The sequence below is a fragment of the Crassostrea angulata genome, chromosome 1 (assembly GCF_025612915.1).
Source record: "Crassostrea angulata isolate pt1a10 chromosome 1, ASM2561291v2, whole genome shotgun sequence".
Lineage (NCBI taxonomy): Eukaryota > Metazoa > Mollusca > Bivalvia > Ostreida > Ostreidae > Magallana > Magallana angulata.
In genome coordinates, this window is record NC_069111.1 from 55,951,089 (window position 1) to 55,972,056 (window position 20,968).

Consider the following 20,968-nt stretch of genomic DNA (forward strand, 5'->3'; position numbering starts at 1 on the left):
TGTTGAGGTTGTATAAAAAGAAAATAATTAAATAAGAAAACTTGGTGATAATAAACGTTTTATTATCGACAGACATAAATTGCACATATACATAATATTAATTCAATCGTAATATTACAATATCACAGCTGTTGCGGTAACCATTTGTTACCATGACAACGATACATCGTATCCTAGGCGGCCATTACTTTGCTTACAAATGGTGATGTAGAATGATTACTAGTTAATTAAAAAGTAAACTCGACCAACAAGAAATCTTAAAATATAATATATAAAATCAAATCCAGTCATCATGTTAAAGATAACACCTTGCAGTTTTTGTGTTGGGCTACAAAGCATAGAAAGCAACTGTCCCGGTCCTCATTCAGAGAGGCCTTTTTATCAACTACCGAGAGCTACTCCTTGTAATATATGAAAATTTAACAGACGATTCTTTCTTGATGAAAGCTTGGCAAATAAATACTGAGATTCTACTACAGTAAAAAGAACGGCACAGATATCACTGATTGCTTAGTATCCTACAAAGCATGGGATATTTGAACAAGCTGATCCAGGCTTATGGGTGACATTTTACTGAGGCTGAAATATTGCAGTCTACCTCAGTGACTGAGGATTGTGCTGACTTAATGATATCTATGTCCCAGGCGATTGATCCCATAGACCTTACATTGTGTTCAGTGATGTCATGTTTAACTGTGATCAGAGCAGACATGTTCAGCTTGCAGACTCTGGGAAAACACTGAAGCATGTAAAACTTGTGATGACCTTCGACAGATGTAGGTCAGCTGACATCTAATGGTATAGGATACAGGGTTTATACAGATTTTCTTGACATTATAAGATTTGTTGAAATTTTATAAATGCTAGTGGTCTAGAAAGGGAGGTAATTCCTCACTTGTGTTATACACTGAGAGAAATGGAGCAGCAAGCGTCAAGTCACATTGTACAGAGTTAAGAAGACGGGTCAATCCTGACCCATAAAGCTTATTTTGGAGATTTTTCTTCAAAACAATCGCCTAAGTGATTAGCGTTATTACAGGTACTGGAAATGGCTGTTTGTGAGATAAGTAGAACAAGGTAATAAACAAATTATCTAGGCGACTCCTCGGTAGCAAATACGAACATTTTGTTTCAGGCATGATCTGTTTTCATCGCATGCCCACATGCTAACACACACTAAAACACTGATCCAAATGATCATGTTAACACACTGTAATTGGAGAAGGTGCTTCATAAACACCAAACTGTTCTGAATACAAAAATACTATAGCACACACAGAGTGGTTATAAATATCCTAGCCATGCCAAGTCTTCTGATATTACAAAAACAATTGTACAACAAACACACCTCTAGTGACTGGCTTTCATTTATACTTGAAAAAAAAAAACCCTTAAATAAATAATCAGTCAAAAACAAAAAAAGTATTCAACAAATGAGTCTGTCCAAATCACTTTTACCACTGTCATACATGATGTTAACTGGGATGTTGCTAGGCAATGCCACCACAGGTATAGGGTAACTTAAAGTGGGCCATATAATGAGACCACACTAAAGTCAATTGTATCAAACAACTCTACATATCACAAAGCTAAATAATACACATCTTATAAATATCATAATTACCTGTAGCAAGAGTGAGAGAGGGAGGAGAGAGAAAGTAAAGAGAAACATAGATATTTTTCTTTGCAATTGGATAAGATCTGCCCCTATTTGTAGAGGTGATTTATTAGTGTTGGTAACATTTAATATGATAATCAAGTGTTTATTTAGTTGGTTAGAGACAAACACATTTGCTGATCTGCTAAATAAGACCAAATTTATCCTCAAGTTAGAAAGTTTCCATGGCAACCATCCAGTGGATGTGATTGGTCAGAGAGGCTGGTGCTGACCTCTAGTGGTTGCTGTGTGGGTTCCGTGGAGAGATTCACACAACACAGGGAATGACAATACACTCATATCACACAAACTGGGTGCTTGCTCCCCCATCAATGGATAAAATGACAGTTTGTTCCCATGGCTACAATCAAAGGATGACACAGCACTTACAGTAGCGCTGTCTACCGCTACCCACAGCAGGGGGTGGAGTCACGGGTGCAAAGTAGGCGTGAACCTTGATATTGGGAAGCCTGGTCTGAAAAGTAAATAGTAAAGTCCATCAGTCCGTGTACGACAACCAGATATAAAGACTTGACAAGTTCCTTCTGATCTATTATCATCAGTATACATGTCGACAGTAAATCCTGTACACTGATTTTGATCTAAAAAGAAACCTGTCTACCATTAATGCAGAATAGACAGATTATCCAGCAAAGAATTAAAATGCTGAAGCTTTTTTGTTTATATATATCTTGATTCTGGATGTCAACTTGCACCAAACCATGTTGGAGTGCTCAGGTGTCAATTTGACAGTTTCCTCTGTACATAATTCAGTCAGTTTTCAACAAAATGATAGAAAAACCAACGAGTAAATTTACCATAATACATTTAGTTATTGTGAATTAAGTTTATTTTGTGTGTATTATATTTGGGAAAAATTTAAATAACAACAACTTATTATTCATACAAGGTATCGAAGATAGTCCTTCATTATAACAGAAGCTGCTTTTGGCCAAAAAAGGTTATTTGAGAAGACTGACTGACCCAAATTTGAAAAAAAAAAATTGGTTGTGGACTAAGTTGATTGAATTTGACCAAACCATTACAACTTTTTGGAAAAAGTCTTGAAAAACAACTTTTTTTAAAAAATATATCTTAAATATAATACACAGCCAAATATGACAGTATATTATTATTGAATATTACAGTAGCTTCCATTCTTGTTGACTGTGAGGTGGCGAGTACATTAGATAAGGAGTAAAATACCCTTACAGTGGATAATGTGTATTGGGGTTATTCTTATGGCATTCAGATTGATTTGGATCATCTGTTCAACATGATGAAATCAAAGGCTGGAGGATAATGTGAAAGGCTCTACCAACAAACAATGAAGTAAAAAAAGATCTACAAAGAGACGGCCATTCCTAGAGTCTTGCCTTCCATTAACTCGTTGACTTTTAATTTGAAAGAAAGCGTTCATACCCGTAACAATTTTGATAGGATAAATTAAATTCTATAATAAGAGAAAATGGAATTGAGCTTCAGCTTGAAGTTTCCTTGCAAATGAGTTGATATCAATAATAAAAACAAAGAATCTAGGAGCCATGATAGCTCTCATAATGAACTGATGTAAATAGACTTTGAAATGATGATGAGAAATGTAGCTTTAGTGTTGACTTAATGATTCATACAAAACGTACTCGTAATCTACGAATCGCGGCTTTAGTGATGAGTTGACAGTCATAGAGTTCAATCCTTTCCAGGTTCTGACATCCGGTTAAGTGTTCCAAAGAAGCGTCTGTAATTAACGGACAATTGTCCAGTTCGAGAATACGCAATTGTTCGGTAGCACATGCACCAGATCCTATGTGACGAATTCCTTCATCTGTTATCAACTCACAGTGAGAGAGAGTCTGTCAAAGACAAATGGAAAAATTAAGTCAACATCTGCAAAGTACTCCACTCACATTCAGAGTCTGCCAAAGACAAAGGGGCAAGTTAAATGTCAACATCTACGATGTACTTTTTAAGAGCAGGGTCCAAATCATAAAGATTTTTAACATTATTGAGTGGATCATTTCCGAGAATTTCAATGAGAAGGAAGAATTGTCTACTGGTTATGAGGAATTTCCAAAGTCAGAAAAGAGGATGATATACTATATACAGGGAAATATTTGCCTCCGTTTTATTTTCGACCCTTTCGCCCTAGTTGTCATCGGGCAAATTTAAGATTGGGCAAATTCCAGTGTCCCAATTATCTCTCTTCAAACACAACTCTGTCTGGACGAATTCAAAATGGGGCAAAACTGTTTGCAAGGTTAAAAGGGCGAAAAATTACACGGGGCAAAAATAACCCTGTATAGAGTACGAAAACTCATCCAGTCCCAGAGGTACCTACCAGTGCACTAATGTTGGGACAGAAGTTGGCCAAATAATTTAAGGTAGCGTCTGTAATCTACAATAACTCACACAGTGTTAAAATCATCAGTACACAGTGTATTACAATTCAAATTTGATACATATGCAATATAAACTTCATCTATTTCTCAAATTTCTTTTAGGTTTGGTACACATTTCTGGTATAGGAATAATAAATAAAAAATAACACGATTCACAAAATGATCTTAAAAGAAATTTTCATCTTTAAGTTAACAATTACATGTATTATTTTCCCCATATATCAATAGATGAAATGAACACATCAATTTTGTCCCAAAAATATTTGTTAAAGTCTATTTGGCCTATCACCTAACCATTCATTGGAAATAACTTACTTGTATACATTCTTCAAGGTCCATCTTTTCCAGTTTATTACAATTCTAGAATAAGCAAAAAAACACATTTACCATTTTATTACATGTACATATCACAATTACATAATAATACCGGTGTGGGTCATCTCTCCACATTCTAATATAATTTTATAAATTAGTTTCTTGTTGCCATTAACTAGTGATTATTCAATTCATAAATCATAAAAATTATTTTCTTCAACAATGACCATGTTTAAAATATCTAAAATTGAAGCAAGACTTTATTACATGTACATATAACTGCTGATTGGACAGTTGTTCAATACTGCCATGACTTATACTTTATCTACAACAAGATAAGCATCAAGTTTTCTATAAAATTGTTTATTACTGAATATTAATTACGTCAGATTGTAAATGACTGATACATATTAAGAAATTCCTTTATCATGGTTTGTGTTTGAGTGAGATTAGTTTCCTGAGAAATACAGTACCCTTGCTAAAGCTTGGAATCCATTGTCTGTGAAATGAGAACAGCAAGCCGCCTCCAATGTTCTATAAGTATAAACCCGTCAATTTCAACAATGTTTGATTGGACAAAAATTCAACAGCAGTTTTATTTTTCAGATGTATGGACAAACTTGATTATAGTCTTAATTAGTGTTTACCTAATGTTTGGGCATCCCTGCCCCAGGGACACTAGAGAGGCATCAGTGAGGCGGGCACAGTTTGATATACAGATAAACAGTAACTGGTTACAATGCTGACCAACCCTGTGGAGGGCCTCGTCTGTAATACTCTGTAAACACAAACAACGATGTATATAAACAGAAACTGGTTACAATGCTGACCGACCCTGTGGAGGGCCTCGTCTGTAATACTCTGTAAACTTAAACAACAATGTATACAAACAGAAACTGGTTACAATGCTGACCGACCCTGTGGAGGGCCTCGTCTGTAATACTCTGTAAACAAAACAACAATGTACTGTAAACCAATTTTTATTCGCGGTAACTTTATTTCGCGATTAACTACCGATAAACTGGTTCGCGACGACTAATGTTCGCGACCAAGCCTTATCCAGACCTGTATTGTTAAAAAAACTATAGACAAAGGATTGGTTTGCAGCAAGAAATATTCCCAACGACAAGGCTCTCGCTAACATCACGAAAATTTCTCTCAAGCGAATAAAAGTTGGTTTACAGTATATACACAGCAGCTGGTTACAATACTACTTCCATGATTTCACTGTGTTGTATGCATTTTCTTATTACAACTTACACTGCAGCCTTGCAGGTCCAACTTCTTTAGTTTCTGACAATGCTTGGCTAGGTGACCAATTCCTGCATCTGTTACCTGAAAGTCAGTCAAAACGGGGTTACAATAAGTGTTTAAGAAAAAAACATATATGCTGCATTCCCCTACACTGACCAATAACAACTACTCTTTTTAATGTATAAAGTTATAATCATGTCTGTCTGTGGAAGGATTTTCAAGATATTAAGTTGATGATCTTGATCTTTCTTCGTTTAAAAAAGTTGTTAAACTTCATGAACTTTGATCTTGTTCACTGATATTCAGTAGGAATTATAATTTACTGTTTCCAGGGTAACTGTGGCGGGGGATAGAAATAATACCAGTATATTTATTTTCTCCCTTGTTTTACTCCTCCCAAAATAAATATTTTCTTGACTAATTAATGTAAATAAGATAAAAACAAATTATCAGATTGGTGTGTTCGTTACAAATCACATTAAATATCATTACCTGGTAATTCAACATACATGTGATAAACATAAGAAACGACTTTTCCATATTACATGTAATTCATCTAATAAAAACATTGGGGCTGGGAGGCAGGGAAAGCCAAAGACGAGCTGCAAACAGTAATGCTTTGTAACAAACCTTGCATTAATTGAAAATGGTAAATCTATTAATACTTAGCCTGAAAGCCTTAGCGTATGAAATAACAAGTCTGGAGGAGACCAGAGTTAAAAGAAAATATCAAAGTTAATAACATTAATAAATAAATCAGTGTGTCTTTTCTATGCAACAATTACTGAAAATATCCTCATCAGCTATGCAAATGTTTCTTTCCTAAAATAGGTCTCCAAGGTGAGAGTTTGTGGGCCTCCTTACCTGTGAGAGTCCCTTCCCTATGAATGTGTGTATTACCTGTGAGAGCCTCTTCCCTATGAATGCGTGAACCTTCTTACCTGTGAGAGTCCCTTCCCTATGAATGTGTGGAGATTGTGACAGCCCTTGGACAGGGCTTCCAGTCCATCGTTGGTGATCTTAGTACACCAGGATATATTCAACACGTGTAGACTGTGACAACCATCACTAAAAACAGAGAGCAGGTAGCTTTCTCAGATTGTATCAGAGAAATTGTATAGCAGTCAGATTTGTGTTGCACTAGTATTGAACAGAAATTATTTCATAAAAACTGAATACCTTTAATAAAAGGAAAGTCTGCTTTGTAGAATTTACTGAATCTGTTGAGGGAATTTGATTTCAACAAACCCAATAATTGTATGAAAATTGTTATAACCCTCATATTTAATGAAGCAAGTCACTATTATCATTCATTACTTATTAAAATTAATTTGATAGCCACTTATATCCTATGGATACAGGCTAGTGATTTCCTAATGGAATGAAGCCACTGTCCTTACCCAAGGGCTTTGAGAGACTGGTTGGTGACCTGGGGACAGGAACTGATGTCCAGGGAGACCAACTTGTGTCCATGGTGACCCAAACTTTCGCAGGTCCTGAAATAGAGACAGAACCAATAAAATTATAGCATCCTAAATCTCAAGGAGACAGAACCAACTATAAATATAGGGAGGAAGAATCACAAACTTTAAGAACAATAAGTTTATGAGGGCAGAATCAACATAGAGCAATACAGAACTGTCATTTGGTTTGTAGTCAATAGTTTTCATTGACTTAAACAAAAATTATTTTAATTTGTTGAAAGATTATCAAAATTATAATAAGAGTTATATAAATTCACCATAGAGTAATAAATAAAGAGGTCTGGTTACAAGTCAAAAAATCTGCCAAATGAACTATTAAAATTAAAGTCTGAGAGAAAACCTCTATCAGAACTGTGTTCAATGAAGTTCATACATTAATTGGATTTACCAAAATGATAACAAATTGAAATTTTTGCAAAGTAAATATTTGAACAATTTTTATCATGTGTTAATTCAAGAGAGTTTATACATACACACTAAATTAATGCAAAACTGCAACAGTCTGACTAAAATCTTACGTGTCTGTAATCTCTTTGCAGTTGTTCAAATTCAGCTCTTCAATGTTACGACAGGATTGTGCAAAAGTTCTGTTAAAAACAAACAGAAATCAAAATCATTTCACAGTGAAATAATGTTTATAGATATACCGGTATATAGATATCATAAGCCCACAAGGGACATTTGGTATCCTGGGCTGTGTTTTACAAAAGAACTTACGACCAAATTAATGAATGCTAATAAATCACAAACTAGTCATGAATGTTTTATTCTCATAGCTGTAAAATATAATTATGTACATCGTAATAGTTGTATATAAATGGTTTTGTTTCAGTTTTGTTCATTAAGATCATTCCATGAGACTGAAAATATTAACCACTATGTCATAGGTTCTTTTGTAAAATGTAGCCCTGGATAACCACTTACTTGAGTGCTGCATCTGTTATACTCTGACAGCCTAGTAAACTTAAAGATTTCAGAAACCCTCCACATCGTTTGGATATGTTTTCCACCACAGGACCCTAAAATCACAACAGAACTTTTAAAACTCGGTCATTTATTTTTTAAGGCTAAAATTCTCTCTAGAGTTGAACTTTCTTTGTTGTAAATTCTTTTTGCAAAGCACATTTAGTAATATTTGAATACAATGTAATAAATAACTTTGTAATAAGTCCTTTATGTGAAAAACATGCTAGTGTACAGTCCTCTCTGTGTACAGTCAATGCAGTGTACATTGTATGGATTGTACAGTCCTTGCAATTTACAGTCCATGCATATTCAATGTCCAGTGTACATTTCATGCAGTATTAAGTCCATGCAGTGTACAGTCCTGTTTATGTATGGTCCATGCAATGTACAGTCCCTACAGTGTACAGTTCAGACTATGTACAGTCCATGCAGTGTACAGTTCAGATTATGTACAGTCCATGCAGTGTACAGTTCAGACTATGTACAGTCCATGCAGTGTACAGTTCAGATTATGTACAGTCCCTACAGTGTACAGTTCAGACTATGTACAGTCCATGCAGTGTACAGTTCAGACTATGTACAGTCCCTACAGTGTACAGTTCCGACTATGTACAGTCCCTACAGTGTACAGTTCCGACTATGTACAGTCCCTACAGTGTACAGTTCAGACTATGTACAGTCCATACAGTGTACAGTTCAGACTATGTACAGTCCATGCAGTGTACAGTTCAGATTATGTAAAGTCCATGCAGTGTACAGTTCAGACTATGTACAGTCCACGCAGTGTACAGTTCAGATTATGTACAGTCCATACAGTGTACAGTTCAGACTATGTACAGTCCATGCAGTGTACAGTTCAGACTATGTACAGTCCATGCAGTGTACAGACCTGGCTATGTAGTGTACAGTTCAGACTATGTACAGTCCATGCAGTGTGCAGTCCTGGTTATGTACGGTCCATGCAATGTACAGTCCTGGCTTTGTACAGTTCAGACTATGTACAGTCCATACAGTGTACAGTTCAGGCTATGTACAGTCCCTATAGTGTACAGTTCAGACTATGTACAGTCCAGGCAGTGTACAGTTCAGACTATGTACAGTCCATGCAGTGTACAGTTCAGACTATGTACAGTCCAGGCAGTGTACAGTTCAGACTATGTACAGTCCAGGCAGTGTACAGTTCAGACTATGTACAGTCCATGCAGTGTACAGTACAGACTATGTACAGTCCATGCAGTGTACAGTTCAGACTATGTACAGTCCATGCAGTGTGCAGTCCTGGTTATGTACGGTCCATGCAATATACAGTCCTGGCTTTGTACAGTTCAGACTATGTACAGTCCATACAGTGTACAGTTCAGGCTATGTACAGTCCCTACAGTGTACAGTTCAGACTATGTACAGTCCAGGCAGTGTACAGTTCAGACTATGTACAGTCCATGCAGTGTACAGTTCAGACTATGTACAGTCCAGGCAGTGTACAGTTAAGACTATGTACAGTCCAGGCAGTGTACAGTTCAGACTATGTACAGTCCATGCAGTGTACAGTTCAGACTATGTACAGTCCATGCAGTGTACAGTTCAGACTATGTACAGTCCATGCAGTGTACAGTTCAGACTATGTACAGTCCATACAGTGTACAGTTCAGACTATGTACAGTCCATACAGTGTACAGTTCAGACTATGTACAGTCCCTACAGTGTACAGTTCCGACTATGTACAGTCCCTACAGTGTACAGTTCAGACTATGTACAGTCCATACAGTGTACAGTTCAGACTATGTACAGTCCCTACAGTGTACACTTCAGACTATGTACAGTCCATACAGTGTACACTTCAGACTATGTACAGTCCATGCAGTGTACAGTTCAGATTATGTAAAGTCCATGCAGTGTACAGTTCAGATTATGTACAGTCCATACAGTGTACAGTTCAGACTATGAACAGTCCATGCAGTGTACAGTTCAGACTATGTACAGTCCATGCAGTGTACAGACCTGGCTATGTAGTGTACAGTTCAGACTATGTACAGTCCATGCAGTGTGCAGTCCTGGTTATGTACGGTCCATGCAATGTACAGTCCTGGCTTTGTACACTTCAGACTATGTACAGTCCATACAGTGTACAGTTCAGGCTATGTACAGTCCCTACAGTGTACAGTTCAGACTATGTACTGTCCAGGCAGTGTACAGTTCAGACTATGTACAGTCCAGGCAGTGTACAGTTCCGACTATGTACAGTCCCTACAGTGTACAGTTCAGACTATGTACAGTCCATGCAGTGTACAGTTCAGACTATGTACAGTCCCTACAGTGTACAGTTCAGACTATGTAGAGTCCCTACAGTGTACAGTTCAGACTATGTACAGTCCAGGCAGTGTACAGTTCAGACTATGTACAGTCCAGGCAGTGTACAGTTCAGACTATGTACAGTCCATGCAGTGTACAGTTCAGACTATGTACAGTCCAGGCAGTGTACAGTTCAGACTATGTACAGTCCATGCAGTGTACAGTTCAGACTATGTACAGTCCATGCAGTGTACAGTTCAGACTATGTACAGTCCAGGCAGTGTACAGTTCAGACTATGTACAGTCCAGGCAGTGTACAGTTCAGGCTATGTACAGTCCATGCAGTGTACAGACCTGGCTATGTATTGTCCCTACAGTGTACAGTTCAGGCTATGTAAAGTCCATACAGTGTACAGTTCAGACTATGTACAGTCCATGCAGTGTACAGTTCAGACTGTATACAGTCTATGCAGAGTACAGTTCAGACTATGTACAGTCCCTACAGTGTACAGTTCAGACTATGTACAGTCCAGGCAGTGTACAGTTCAGACTATGTACAGTCCATGCAGTGTACAGTTCAGACTATGTACAGTCCATACAGTGTACAGTTCAGACTATGTACAGTCCATGCAGTGTACAGTTCAGACTATGAACAGTCCCTACAGTGTACAGTTCAGGCTATGTAAAGTCCAGGCAGTGTACAGTTCAGACTATGTACAGTCCATGCAGTGTACAGTTTAGACTGTATACAGTCCATGCAGAGTACAGTTCGGACTATGTACAGTCCATGCAGTGTACAGTTCAGACTATGTACAGTCCAGGCAGAGTACAGTTCAGACTATGTACAGTCCAGGCAGTGTACAGTTCAGACTGTATACAGTTCATGCAATGTACAGTTCAGACTATGTACAGTCCATGCAGTGTACAGTTCAGGCTATGTACAGTCCATGCAGTGTACAGTTCAGACTATGTACAGTCCATGCAGTGTACAGACCTGGCTATGTACAGTCCATGCAGTGTACAGACCTGGCTATGTACAGTCCATACAGTGTACAGTTCAGCCTATGTACAGTCCATGCAGTGTACAGTTCAGCCTATGTACAGTCCATGCAGTGTACAGTTCAGCCTATGTACAGGCTATAGAGTGTACAGTTCAGCCAATGTACAGTCTATAGAGTGTACAAGTCAGCCTATGTACAGTCCATGCAGTGTACAGACCTGGCTATGTACAGTCCATACAGTGTACAGTTCAGCCTATGTACAGTCCATACAGTGTACAGACCTGGCTATGTAGACTCTATGCAGTGTACAGACCTGGCTATGTACAGTCCATACAGTGTACAGTTCAGCCTATGTAGAGTCCATGCAGTGTACAGACCTGACTATGTACAGTCCATACAGGGTACAGACCTGGGCTGCGTTTTACAAAAGAACTTATGACTTACGACCAAATAAATGAATGCTAATTAATCACCAACTAATCAATGATTTATTCTTATAGCTGGAAAATATAACTATGGGAATTGAAATATTTGTAAACAAATAGTTTTATGTCAGTTTTGTTCTCTAAAGATCATTTTACGAGACTGTAAATATTTAGGACTTTGTCGTAAGTTCTTTTGTAAAATGCAGCCCTGGCTATGTACATTCCATGCAGTGTACAGACCTGGCTATGTACAGTCCATACAGGGTACAGACCTGGCTATGTACAGTCCATGCAGTGTACAGACCTGGCTATGTACAGTCCATACAGTGTCCAGACCTGGCTATTTACAGTCTATGCAGTGTACAGTCCATGTATTGTACAGTCCATGCTATAACTTACCACCACATCTCGCTGGAATTCAAACAGATCCACCCTCTGCCAATTACTGCCATCTAGCGCCAGCACATTCCAGTACTGAAAGAGAACAAAAGAATTCAGCCCTTCACAATTCAATACTGAACAAAAACAACCAACCAAATTGAAATACCAAAAGAACAAAATCATACATCCAATCAAAGTCAAATACTGAAAGACCAAATAGTGATATCTCTGAGCTGTTTCTGGGTCAATATTGAGGGACAATGTCATGTATGGTGTAACTATGCCACACCACACAACCCAATAACCAACTCAGCGGTTAATTGTTTTACATAGATTTCCTCTAAAATAAATATTTAAACTCATAAAATATTCAAATAGACCCCTTACTGAAGTGTACTTTGCAATAAAAATAGAATTTTTAAAAAAATGTTCCACCTTGATTCTAAACAACTTTATGACAAGGAAGGTTAGATATGAAGGATGCATAAAAGATACAATTTATAACATACAACATTTAAATTTCATATATGTCTGCTGAGTCTAAATTACCACAGACAATTTAGAAAGTATCAAAATTATGAAAACACATGTATTCATGGACATTAATAGATTAAGTGAAAATCAGATTAAAGAAACATAAATTTGTGGCCAACAACCCTACCAATACAATAAAGTAAAATTAATAGATATTGCACTTCAACTAATTTCATGTATGAAGTAAGCAACAAAATCAATAAAAATGAGCATTCAAAAAAATATTGACAAAACCATGGTATAATATTTAACAAGTAAATATAACCACATATTGGGAACCCCAATATAGCATCAATTAGTAAACGTACTATTGAGGTGATGAACAGGTTAATTAGATTAGATCTAGGTGAAAGTCGTTACCTTGGATACCCGTGCACAGCGACATAGAGAAACTACATCCAGGAAGGAGAAGATCCTACAATAATCAAAATTATCAAATAAATCTAGAAAAAAAAACATATGAAAATATCATTATTGAACACAAACCTCTGTGATTGACTTTTTAATTTTTATCAATAAATATCTGATATAAATGTTTATGGTTCTACTTTGATGTCCTAATGCATTGATTTAACCATCAGATGTCATTGATAAAGAATTCACTTTCAATGGTCTGAATAATTATTTCTATGCCTTTACAAGCCCCACCTTAGCAGTAATTCTTTGGGTAGCTTTTTATTGATAGCACTGTCATCTTCAGTAACTGAGACCTATAATTGAAACAAAATATCATATCAGTAAATGGAAAATTAATTCAGTGGATGCATGAACAATTGGTCAAAAGGATGAACAATGGATTCACTGGGTAAACAATGGATAAAGTGGATTAACAATGTATATATTTGATGATTATTGAATTCAGTGTATGAGTAATTGAATGATTTCAGTGGATCAACAATGGATTGGGTGAATGAACAATGGATTCAGAGGATGAGCAATGGATAATGGTTTAACAATGGATTTATAGGATGATCAATGAATTCAGTATATGAACAATGAATTAAGGAGATGAATGATCAGTAGATGAACAATGGATTGAGCAGATGAACAATATATTCATTGGCTAAATAATGGATTGTGCAGATGAACAATATATTCATTGGCTGAACAATGGATTGGGCAGATGAACAATATATTCATTGGATGAACAATGGATTGGGCAGATGAACAGTAGATTCATTGGATGAACAATGGATTGGGCAGATGAAGAATAAACTCATTGGAGGAACAATAGATTGAGTAAAAATAACATTAAAAGGATTCAGTGGATGAACAATGGATAATTGAGAAGATGAACAATAGATTCAGTGGATGAACACTGAACTTAGTGGATGAACATTGGAAGAACAATGGTTTCAGCAGACAAAACAATGGATTCAGTGGATGAACCTTTTACACTGAGCAGCAAGGGTCAGAATTATGTTCCCCATGCTAAATGGATGAAGACATTAAAATCATTCTCTTTAATTCTTCCAAGCTCAATCAGAGTTCCATCTCTGTGAATGCCATGATGAGGGCTTTAAGAATCATTGACTTTCATAGGCTTAATACCAACCGCGACCGATATTACTTCTGTCTATCTTGCAACCCCAGTGAATTAAATTAATATCAATGTGGTTTAAATTTCAATTGTTCACGATTTTTTGTTTTTACAGCAATACTATAATATATTGAATACCGTACTGTTATTATATGTCACACGATACATAATATTTATAGATCTCTCGCAGGACATGCTTTATGAAGATCGAGTATTTCCATGTTTGTAATTCAATTATATTACAGCTTATAACATGGTTTGACTTCAGCCAGAGAAAGATGAACACTCCCAGCATGCCAATAGGATCGCCAATAGGATCGCATTGAATCAAACATCTAGTAAGAACAATTTGTCCGCTCTGTTCCACGAGTTCAGACACGTAACATCAATAAGGTATACAGAATGCCAGTGTGCATGGTGTTTAATTTGCTGACAGTACAATATATAGTAATATTATTACAGTAATAAAGATAAACCAAGTCACATATAACTGTGTAGTACTTATGTGAAGTAATATGGTTAATACATTAGAAAAAGTTAAAGAGTATTTGGGGTCAATTAGGAATGGTGATTACAGGGTAACAAACATATGCTTTTACCAGTACTTAAAAAAGTAATTAAAATTATGATAAGAAATAAATGTAAAATATGTTACTTAACTAAGTTATATCAACAAGTACATATGAACTGTGGCACTTGGAAGTGATATAATTAAAATGTTGACACATTAAATATTAATAAAAAATTCACAGGGCATAACAAGAACTGGTCATTGCTCATATCTTGGTTTTTTTTAAAGACGTTAAAAACCATGCCATTTTAATCAAAATGCACTTTGATTTCTGAGTTAATTTGATCCATGTACGTCTTGAAACCCTATTCCTGGGATTCTCTGCATAAAGACCAATCAATATCAGCGTGTCATGTAGGTATAGTTGTGATGTCTGATGTGGTACAAAAGGCTGACCTTAACAACAACAAATGGTAATACTCTAAGCTCCATGACAACTATGAAATTCATCAGCAAAGGATGCAGACAAAACGATGACTAAATGATGAAATCTTCGTCAAAGAACCCTTGACATTTCGACTTCCATTGCTGATCATAATGATGCTCATTGATAAACAGGGCACTGCCTCCGTGTCATTTTCTGTCGCGATCTTTTTCTGGCTTTCTTGATCAATCGTGTGGTGTTATTTAACTATTATCTGTTTCCTACAGTTGGTTTAAGTATGCAGTGTTTCAGCCCCTGCAGACCTTAACCATGATTGGTATTGATAGTTTCATTAGTCATATGATGAATCAGATAAATGCGATTATTTTTATATAAAGAGCAAACAAACTATAAGTTTCTCGGTTTATTTTATCCACAAGTTTATAAAAGCAATCCATGGTGCATAACATTTATGATTGTCCATTACATGTAATATTCTAGTATGATTGTCAATTACATGTAATATTCTAGTATGATTGTCCATTACATGTAATATTCTAGTATGATTGTCCATTACATGTAATATTCTAGTATGATTGTCCATTACATGTAATATTCTAGTATGATTGTCCATTACATGTAATATTCTATACATTTATGATTGTCCATTATATGTAATATTCTAGTATGATTGTCCATTACATGTAATATTCTAGTTTGATTGTCCATTATATGTAATATTCTAGTATGATTGTCCATTACATGTTATATTCTATACATTTATGATTGTCCAGTATATGTTATATTCTAGTATGATTGTCCATTACATGTAATATTCTAGTATGATTGTCCATTATATGTAATATTCTAGTATGATTGTCCATTTCATGTAATATTCTATACATTTATGATTGTCCAGTATATGTTATATTCTAGTATGATTGTCCATTACATGTAATATTCTAGTATGATTGTCCATTACATGTAATATTCTATACATTTATGATTGTCCATTATATGTAATATTCTAGTGTGAAGCACAGTTTAAGTTCCATCTTTTAATGATTCAGTAAATCAAAAAATCAAACATTTTAACTCTAAATATTCTAGTATTTATTACCTTAGGTTTCATTATAAAAAAGAAAAAAACCAAAAGACACTCTTTATGACAATTAATAATTGGATTCCTTGAGGCATGCATCTAATGTTTAGGATAGCAGAATTTACAGGAATGATTAATTCATTACATCCTATAGCCTGGCCAGCAAAAGCTGGGATGTCATTCACCCCACACTGACTCTGTACAGAGGACAAAGACCCTGAGACAATTAAGTTTCAGAGACAAGTCACTGATTGGACAACTGACTGCAGTAAAAGTATTTCAAGTTCACTGATTGGACAACATATTGATTAAAATTATTTCCAGTTCACTGATTGGACAAATGATTATTTGAAAGTATTTACTGTTCTGTGATTGGATAACCAAATACATGAAAGTATTTCAAGTTCACAGATTAAACAACTGACTGTACTTAGAGAAAGTATTTCCAGTTCACTTTTCTTTACAGTGTCAGTAAATGAATATCTTTGAGCTGACACATCTTTGACAAAAAAGTCATCATTATTATGATACAATTCTGTCAGTGAGTCATCATTATTATGACACAATACTGTCAGTGAATGACCATTATTATGACAATACTGTCAGTGAGTAATCATTATTTTGATACAATACTCTCAGTGATTCATCATTATTATGACACAATACTGTCAGTGAGTCATCATCATTATGACACAATACTGTCAGTGAGTCATCATCATTATGACACAATACTGTCAGTGAGTCATAATAATGTCAGTGAATGATCATTATTATGACACAAAACTGTCAGTGAGTCACCAGTATTAATTATGACACGGTACTGTTAAAGAGTCATCATTATTATGCCACAGTACTGTCAAAGAGTAATCATTATTATGACACAAAAACTGTCAGTGAGTCATCATTATTATGCCACAGTACTGTCAAAGAGTCATCATTATTATGACACAATACTGTAAAAGAGTCATCATTATTATGACACGATACTGTAAAAGAGTCACCAGTATTATGACACAATGCTGTCAGTGAGTCATCATTATTATGCCACAGTACTGTCAAAGAGTCATCATTATTATGACACAGTACTGTCAGTGAGTCATCATTTCATTCTACATCACAGTCTCGTCATTTATATTCGATAAACAAGCTAGTCTACACACTCTATTAAAAAGATCTCAGAAGAAGACAGCACAATTACATAATTGGCAAAAGTCAGACTCTGCAGAATGGATAGTTCTATCACAGAAAATTGTTTAAATAGATACACTGTAACAAAGCAGCTGACCACAGTAGAACTAAACAGACACTCCTATTTCTGTCAGTGGTTTCTCCTATTCCTTTAATAATGGTTACTGGTTACTGGTTACTGGCAATGTTAGAGTCAGCAACTCTGATGATGGGCCATGTTATACCCTGAGAATTTTTACCCTATAACAGCTAGAGAACTTCAAAACAACTTTGATAGTGTAATAATTAGGGTTATAAATCATAGCCTTGCATTTTATAAAATCAATACTTATACAGAACTTGGGTCTCTTGGCCTTCTCACAGGAAGGCCTATCCTGAAATCTCTATTTAAAAAAAGGAAAGTCCACTCCATGAATATAACTGGGCAGCACTGTCATGCCTGCCTGTGATATTGATGCTCTCGAGACCCGATCTTAACTATTGGATTTACTTGAACTGCAACAGTTCTGTGTCAAGATTGATTTGTGACATCACTCACTGATGAGCTCATTGGATCACGTAATTATACTGTTAGATTACTCTAACTGAGACGGCCAGGAATTAACTACCAGACAGCTAACATTCACTACAAGATTTAGTACAGAACTGTAAAACCTATATGGAGTGCTATTAATTAGCTGTCATATGTTTTACTTAATGTCATGCAATGTTTGTTTATTATCAGCATCACAGCTATTATATAGCTGGAGCATATCTGGTATTCTAAACTTAGTCCCAGGTCATCAGCTGGCAGAGTTCAAAAAGTTATAGTACTGTCTTTTACTAGCGATTTTTGTCTTTTAAAAAATGATTTCTTAAGGTACAGGGTTAGGGTTTGGGTTAGGGTTACGCTTTTTAGTTTCCTTGTTTTGCATGTGTCATGTGTGTATATAAGACATCAGCATTATTACGTTAATCCAATGCTTTAATGTTACAAGCAGACACATCCTGGATCTATTAATATTCTTAATTATGCCATTTTGTAAACATGGTAGATTTCTTAAGAAAATTTACAAGATTTTTTTCTTCTCGAAAATTCTAAATTAGAAATCATGAGATTACGGTTATAGAAAAAAAAATCAAGGTCAGAAAATTATGACTGTCACATATAAAATGCTCTCAGCTATATGTAGTTTTCAATGTATGAAGTTTGATTCAATGTGAGGAAGGATGGAAATAGAGGCATGACACACACTAATTGTCCCCACCATATACATTTCAGGACATGAAATTTTATTTCTAAAAAAAAACACATATTGAGAAGAATATGATCTTGAAAGCTGTTATGATAATTTAAAAGTCAATGTACTACTATTTCAGAATATACAAGCTGGGAATTACTGAATTGTTTTTGCTCATATCGACTTGATCAATTATCTTTACAAAGCACTAAAACTGTTGAGGCAAACACAGCAAAAAATTAGATAAAAGCATGTGCTGTAATAGCCATTCTACTAGGGCTGATGCATCAGTCCCAGGGGACTGTGCCGGACTGTACATTCCATAAACCATCACACTGCAGACAGCCAGGGGGCTCTGTTATCTCCATTGCACAAATATGTCACTTTATATTAACATACTTAAATCAAATAATATATGCTGGGTTTCATAAATAATATCAATATTTACCTCACATTAAAAAATGAATGTGCTTATTTACACTTTCTGCTCCCCAAAATTGCTAACATGGTTTAAATACTAGAAATCTTCATAATTCTCAAAAGGAAATTGTTATATTATAATTTGTTCAATTCCATGCCATGAATTTTAATGGATTGATCTGCTATGCACTATACTGCAGTCCTATGGAGATATGTGCAGATATTTTGTTGCAGAGTGATATCATAGATAAAGCACTTATCTTATTTTATCTTATCGTCATTGCCACTATAAGATCCGATTCAGTATCTCAAACATGGGTCCAAATGACACCAAAGGATGATACATTTTCCATTGTTCATAAATGCATGAGCTTGACAAATCTGATTAATTGACTGCTGGGGTTGTACCTTTCCCATTGCAGGCACTGCTTTCACTGGATGACATTTAACATTTAAAATATCTATTATCTATTGTGGTGTTCATCATAACGATGATGTAATACATTATATAATGTCATAATGATAATGCTGGATATTTATAACTTGAACAGGAACACACACTATCCCACCCTACAATATTAGTATATAGGTGTAAATGTATATGTGTGTGTGTGAAACAGTTACCTGGCCTTCTGAAATAACCAAATTCATCTTGAATTCTTATACATGTATACTGTACTTAAGAGAAGAAAAGTTATAAATACGGTTATACCTTAATTTGTACAAGTTAATGCAACAATAATTATTTTTAGGGTTCTGCTTATATATTTGTTATTTTACTGATCAAAGTATATCATACCTGATATTGTGAGATTTAGACATGCTTAAATCTTGTCTCATCTTGTTATTTTAAAAAAAAAATCAATTTTTTTATAAATATGCACTGCATCTAAGACAGACACCAAGTAACAATGATCAAGTATACATTCATAGATGAGGATAGCATTGAGTTCAACAGATATCCCAAATCTTTTCTAATGTTCCTTTGTTCTGAAAGTCACTCTTTTAAAAGCACGTGTTTTTTTTCTTTGTCAACAAAAATCAATCCCTATAATCACGTTATTTTAAATGCCTGGTTGCAAAATAATTCAGTTCTCTTCACGAGAATTATTGTTTTCACACATGTTCTGAATTAGAATGTTGCAAGGCTAAGAAAAATCGCTTTCTCCAAATAATGACCCGTGTGGTTTTATCCCTTCCTTATTTTGACAGATCAGCTGTCAGCGAAATGCACATTTCGTTATTGAATTTTAACCTCATCAAAATTATTTCAGCCGACTGGAGGACTCACCTCTGACTTGGTTTTGTGGTGGTGGACGAATCCGTTCTGATTACTCATGACGACAGCATATCAGTCTCTCCGAATCCCTCGAATTCTTTCAGTAAATATAGCTACCCTTCCATCGAACAAAAGAAAAATAATAACAAGAGAATTAGCCCGAAAACTATTTGTGTCGAGATATTTGATTGGTTCTCAATTCCTGTGGCGTAATAATAAACATAATATCTTTCGGTAATTTTTGCCCCTGTTGTTGCCGTTTCTTAGTATTTTTCCAAATTTTGAATTTTCAAGAGTTATTTTGGCTCAAACAATGACAAAAATAAGTAAAACAACAACAACATAATTATCTTTCACATCTTCGTGCATTCCATATTATCTACATGAATGCAGCTGATTGACCAATTACTAACTTGGTTACAAAATACAGTTTGGACGTGATCAAAGGGAAAGCACTTGCATTGTTTTGGTTGGAGAATGACGTCATGATATGACATTTTATGATCCGAGATAAAACCATAATTATTACAAAAGAAATAAAAATTTGAACACATCCAATTCAAAGATGTCTATAAGCAT

The 20,968-nt window shown here is 35.4% G+C and overlaps 1 protein-coding gene across 2 annotated transcripts; it reads right to left on the bottom strand.

Annotated features, from left to right (window-relative positions):
* Positions 1-40: 40 nt before the first annotated feature.
* Positions 41-20,708, bottom strand: LOC128184381 (F-box/LRR-repeat protein 2-like). Of its 2 annotated transcripts, none has more exons than XM_052853832.1 (15): positions 20,402-20,703; positions 13,354-13,415; positions 13,066-13,120; positions 12,190-12,264; positions 8,034-8,128; positions 7,628-7,696; positions 7,026-7,121; positions 6,567-6,693; positions 5,632-5,706; positions 5,019-5,149; positions 4,845-4,905; positions 4,372-4,416; positions 3,996-4,052; positions 3,298-3,510; positions 41-2,132 (listed from the first exon to the last, which is right to left on the bottom strand). In XM_052853832.1, the coding sequence occupies exons 1-15, from the start codon at positions 20,447-20,449 to the stop codon at positions 2,025-2,027; spliced, it is 1,317 nt and encodes a 438-aa protein (XP_052709792.1). In that variant the 5' UTR covers positions 20,450-20,703; the 3' UTR covers positions 41-2,024. The 2 variants fall into 2 exon arrangements, with proteins under 2 accessions (XP_052709792.1, XP_052709802.1); XM_052853842.1 differs by lacking the exon at positions 41-2,132 and adding an exon at positions 2,155-2,971 and having other exon boundaries at positions 20,402-20,708.
* Between the last annotated feature and the right edge of the window lie 260 nt (positions 20,709-20,968).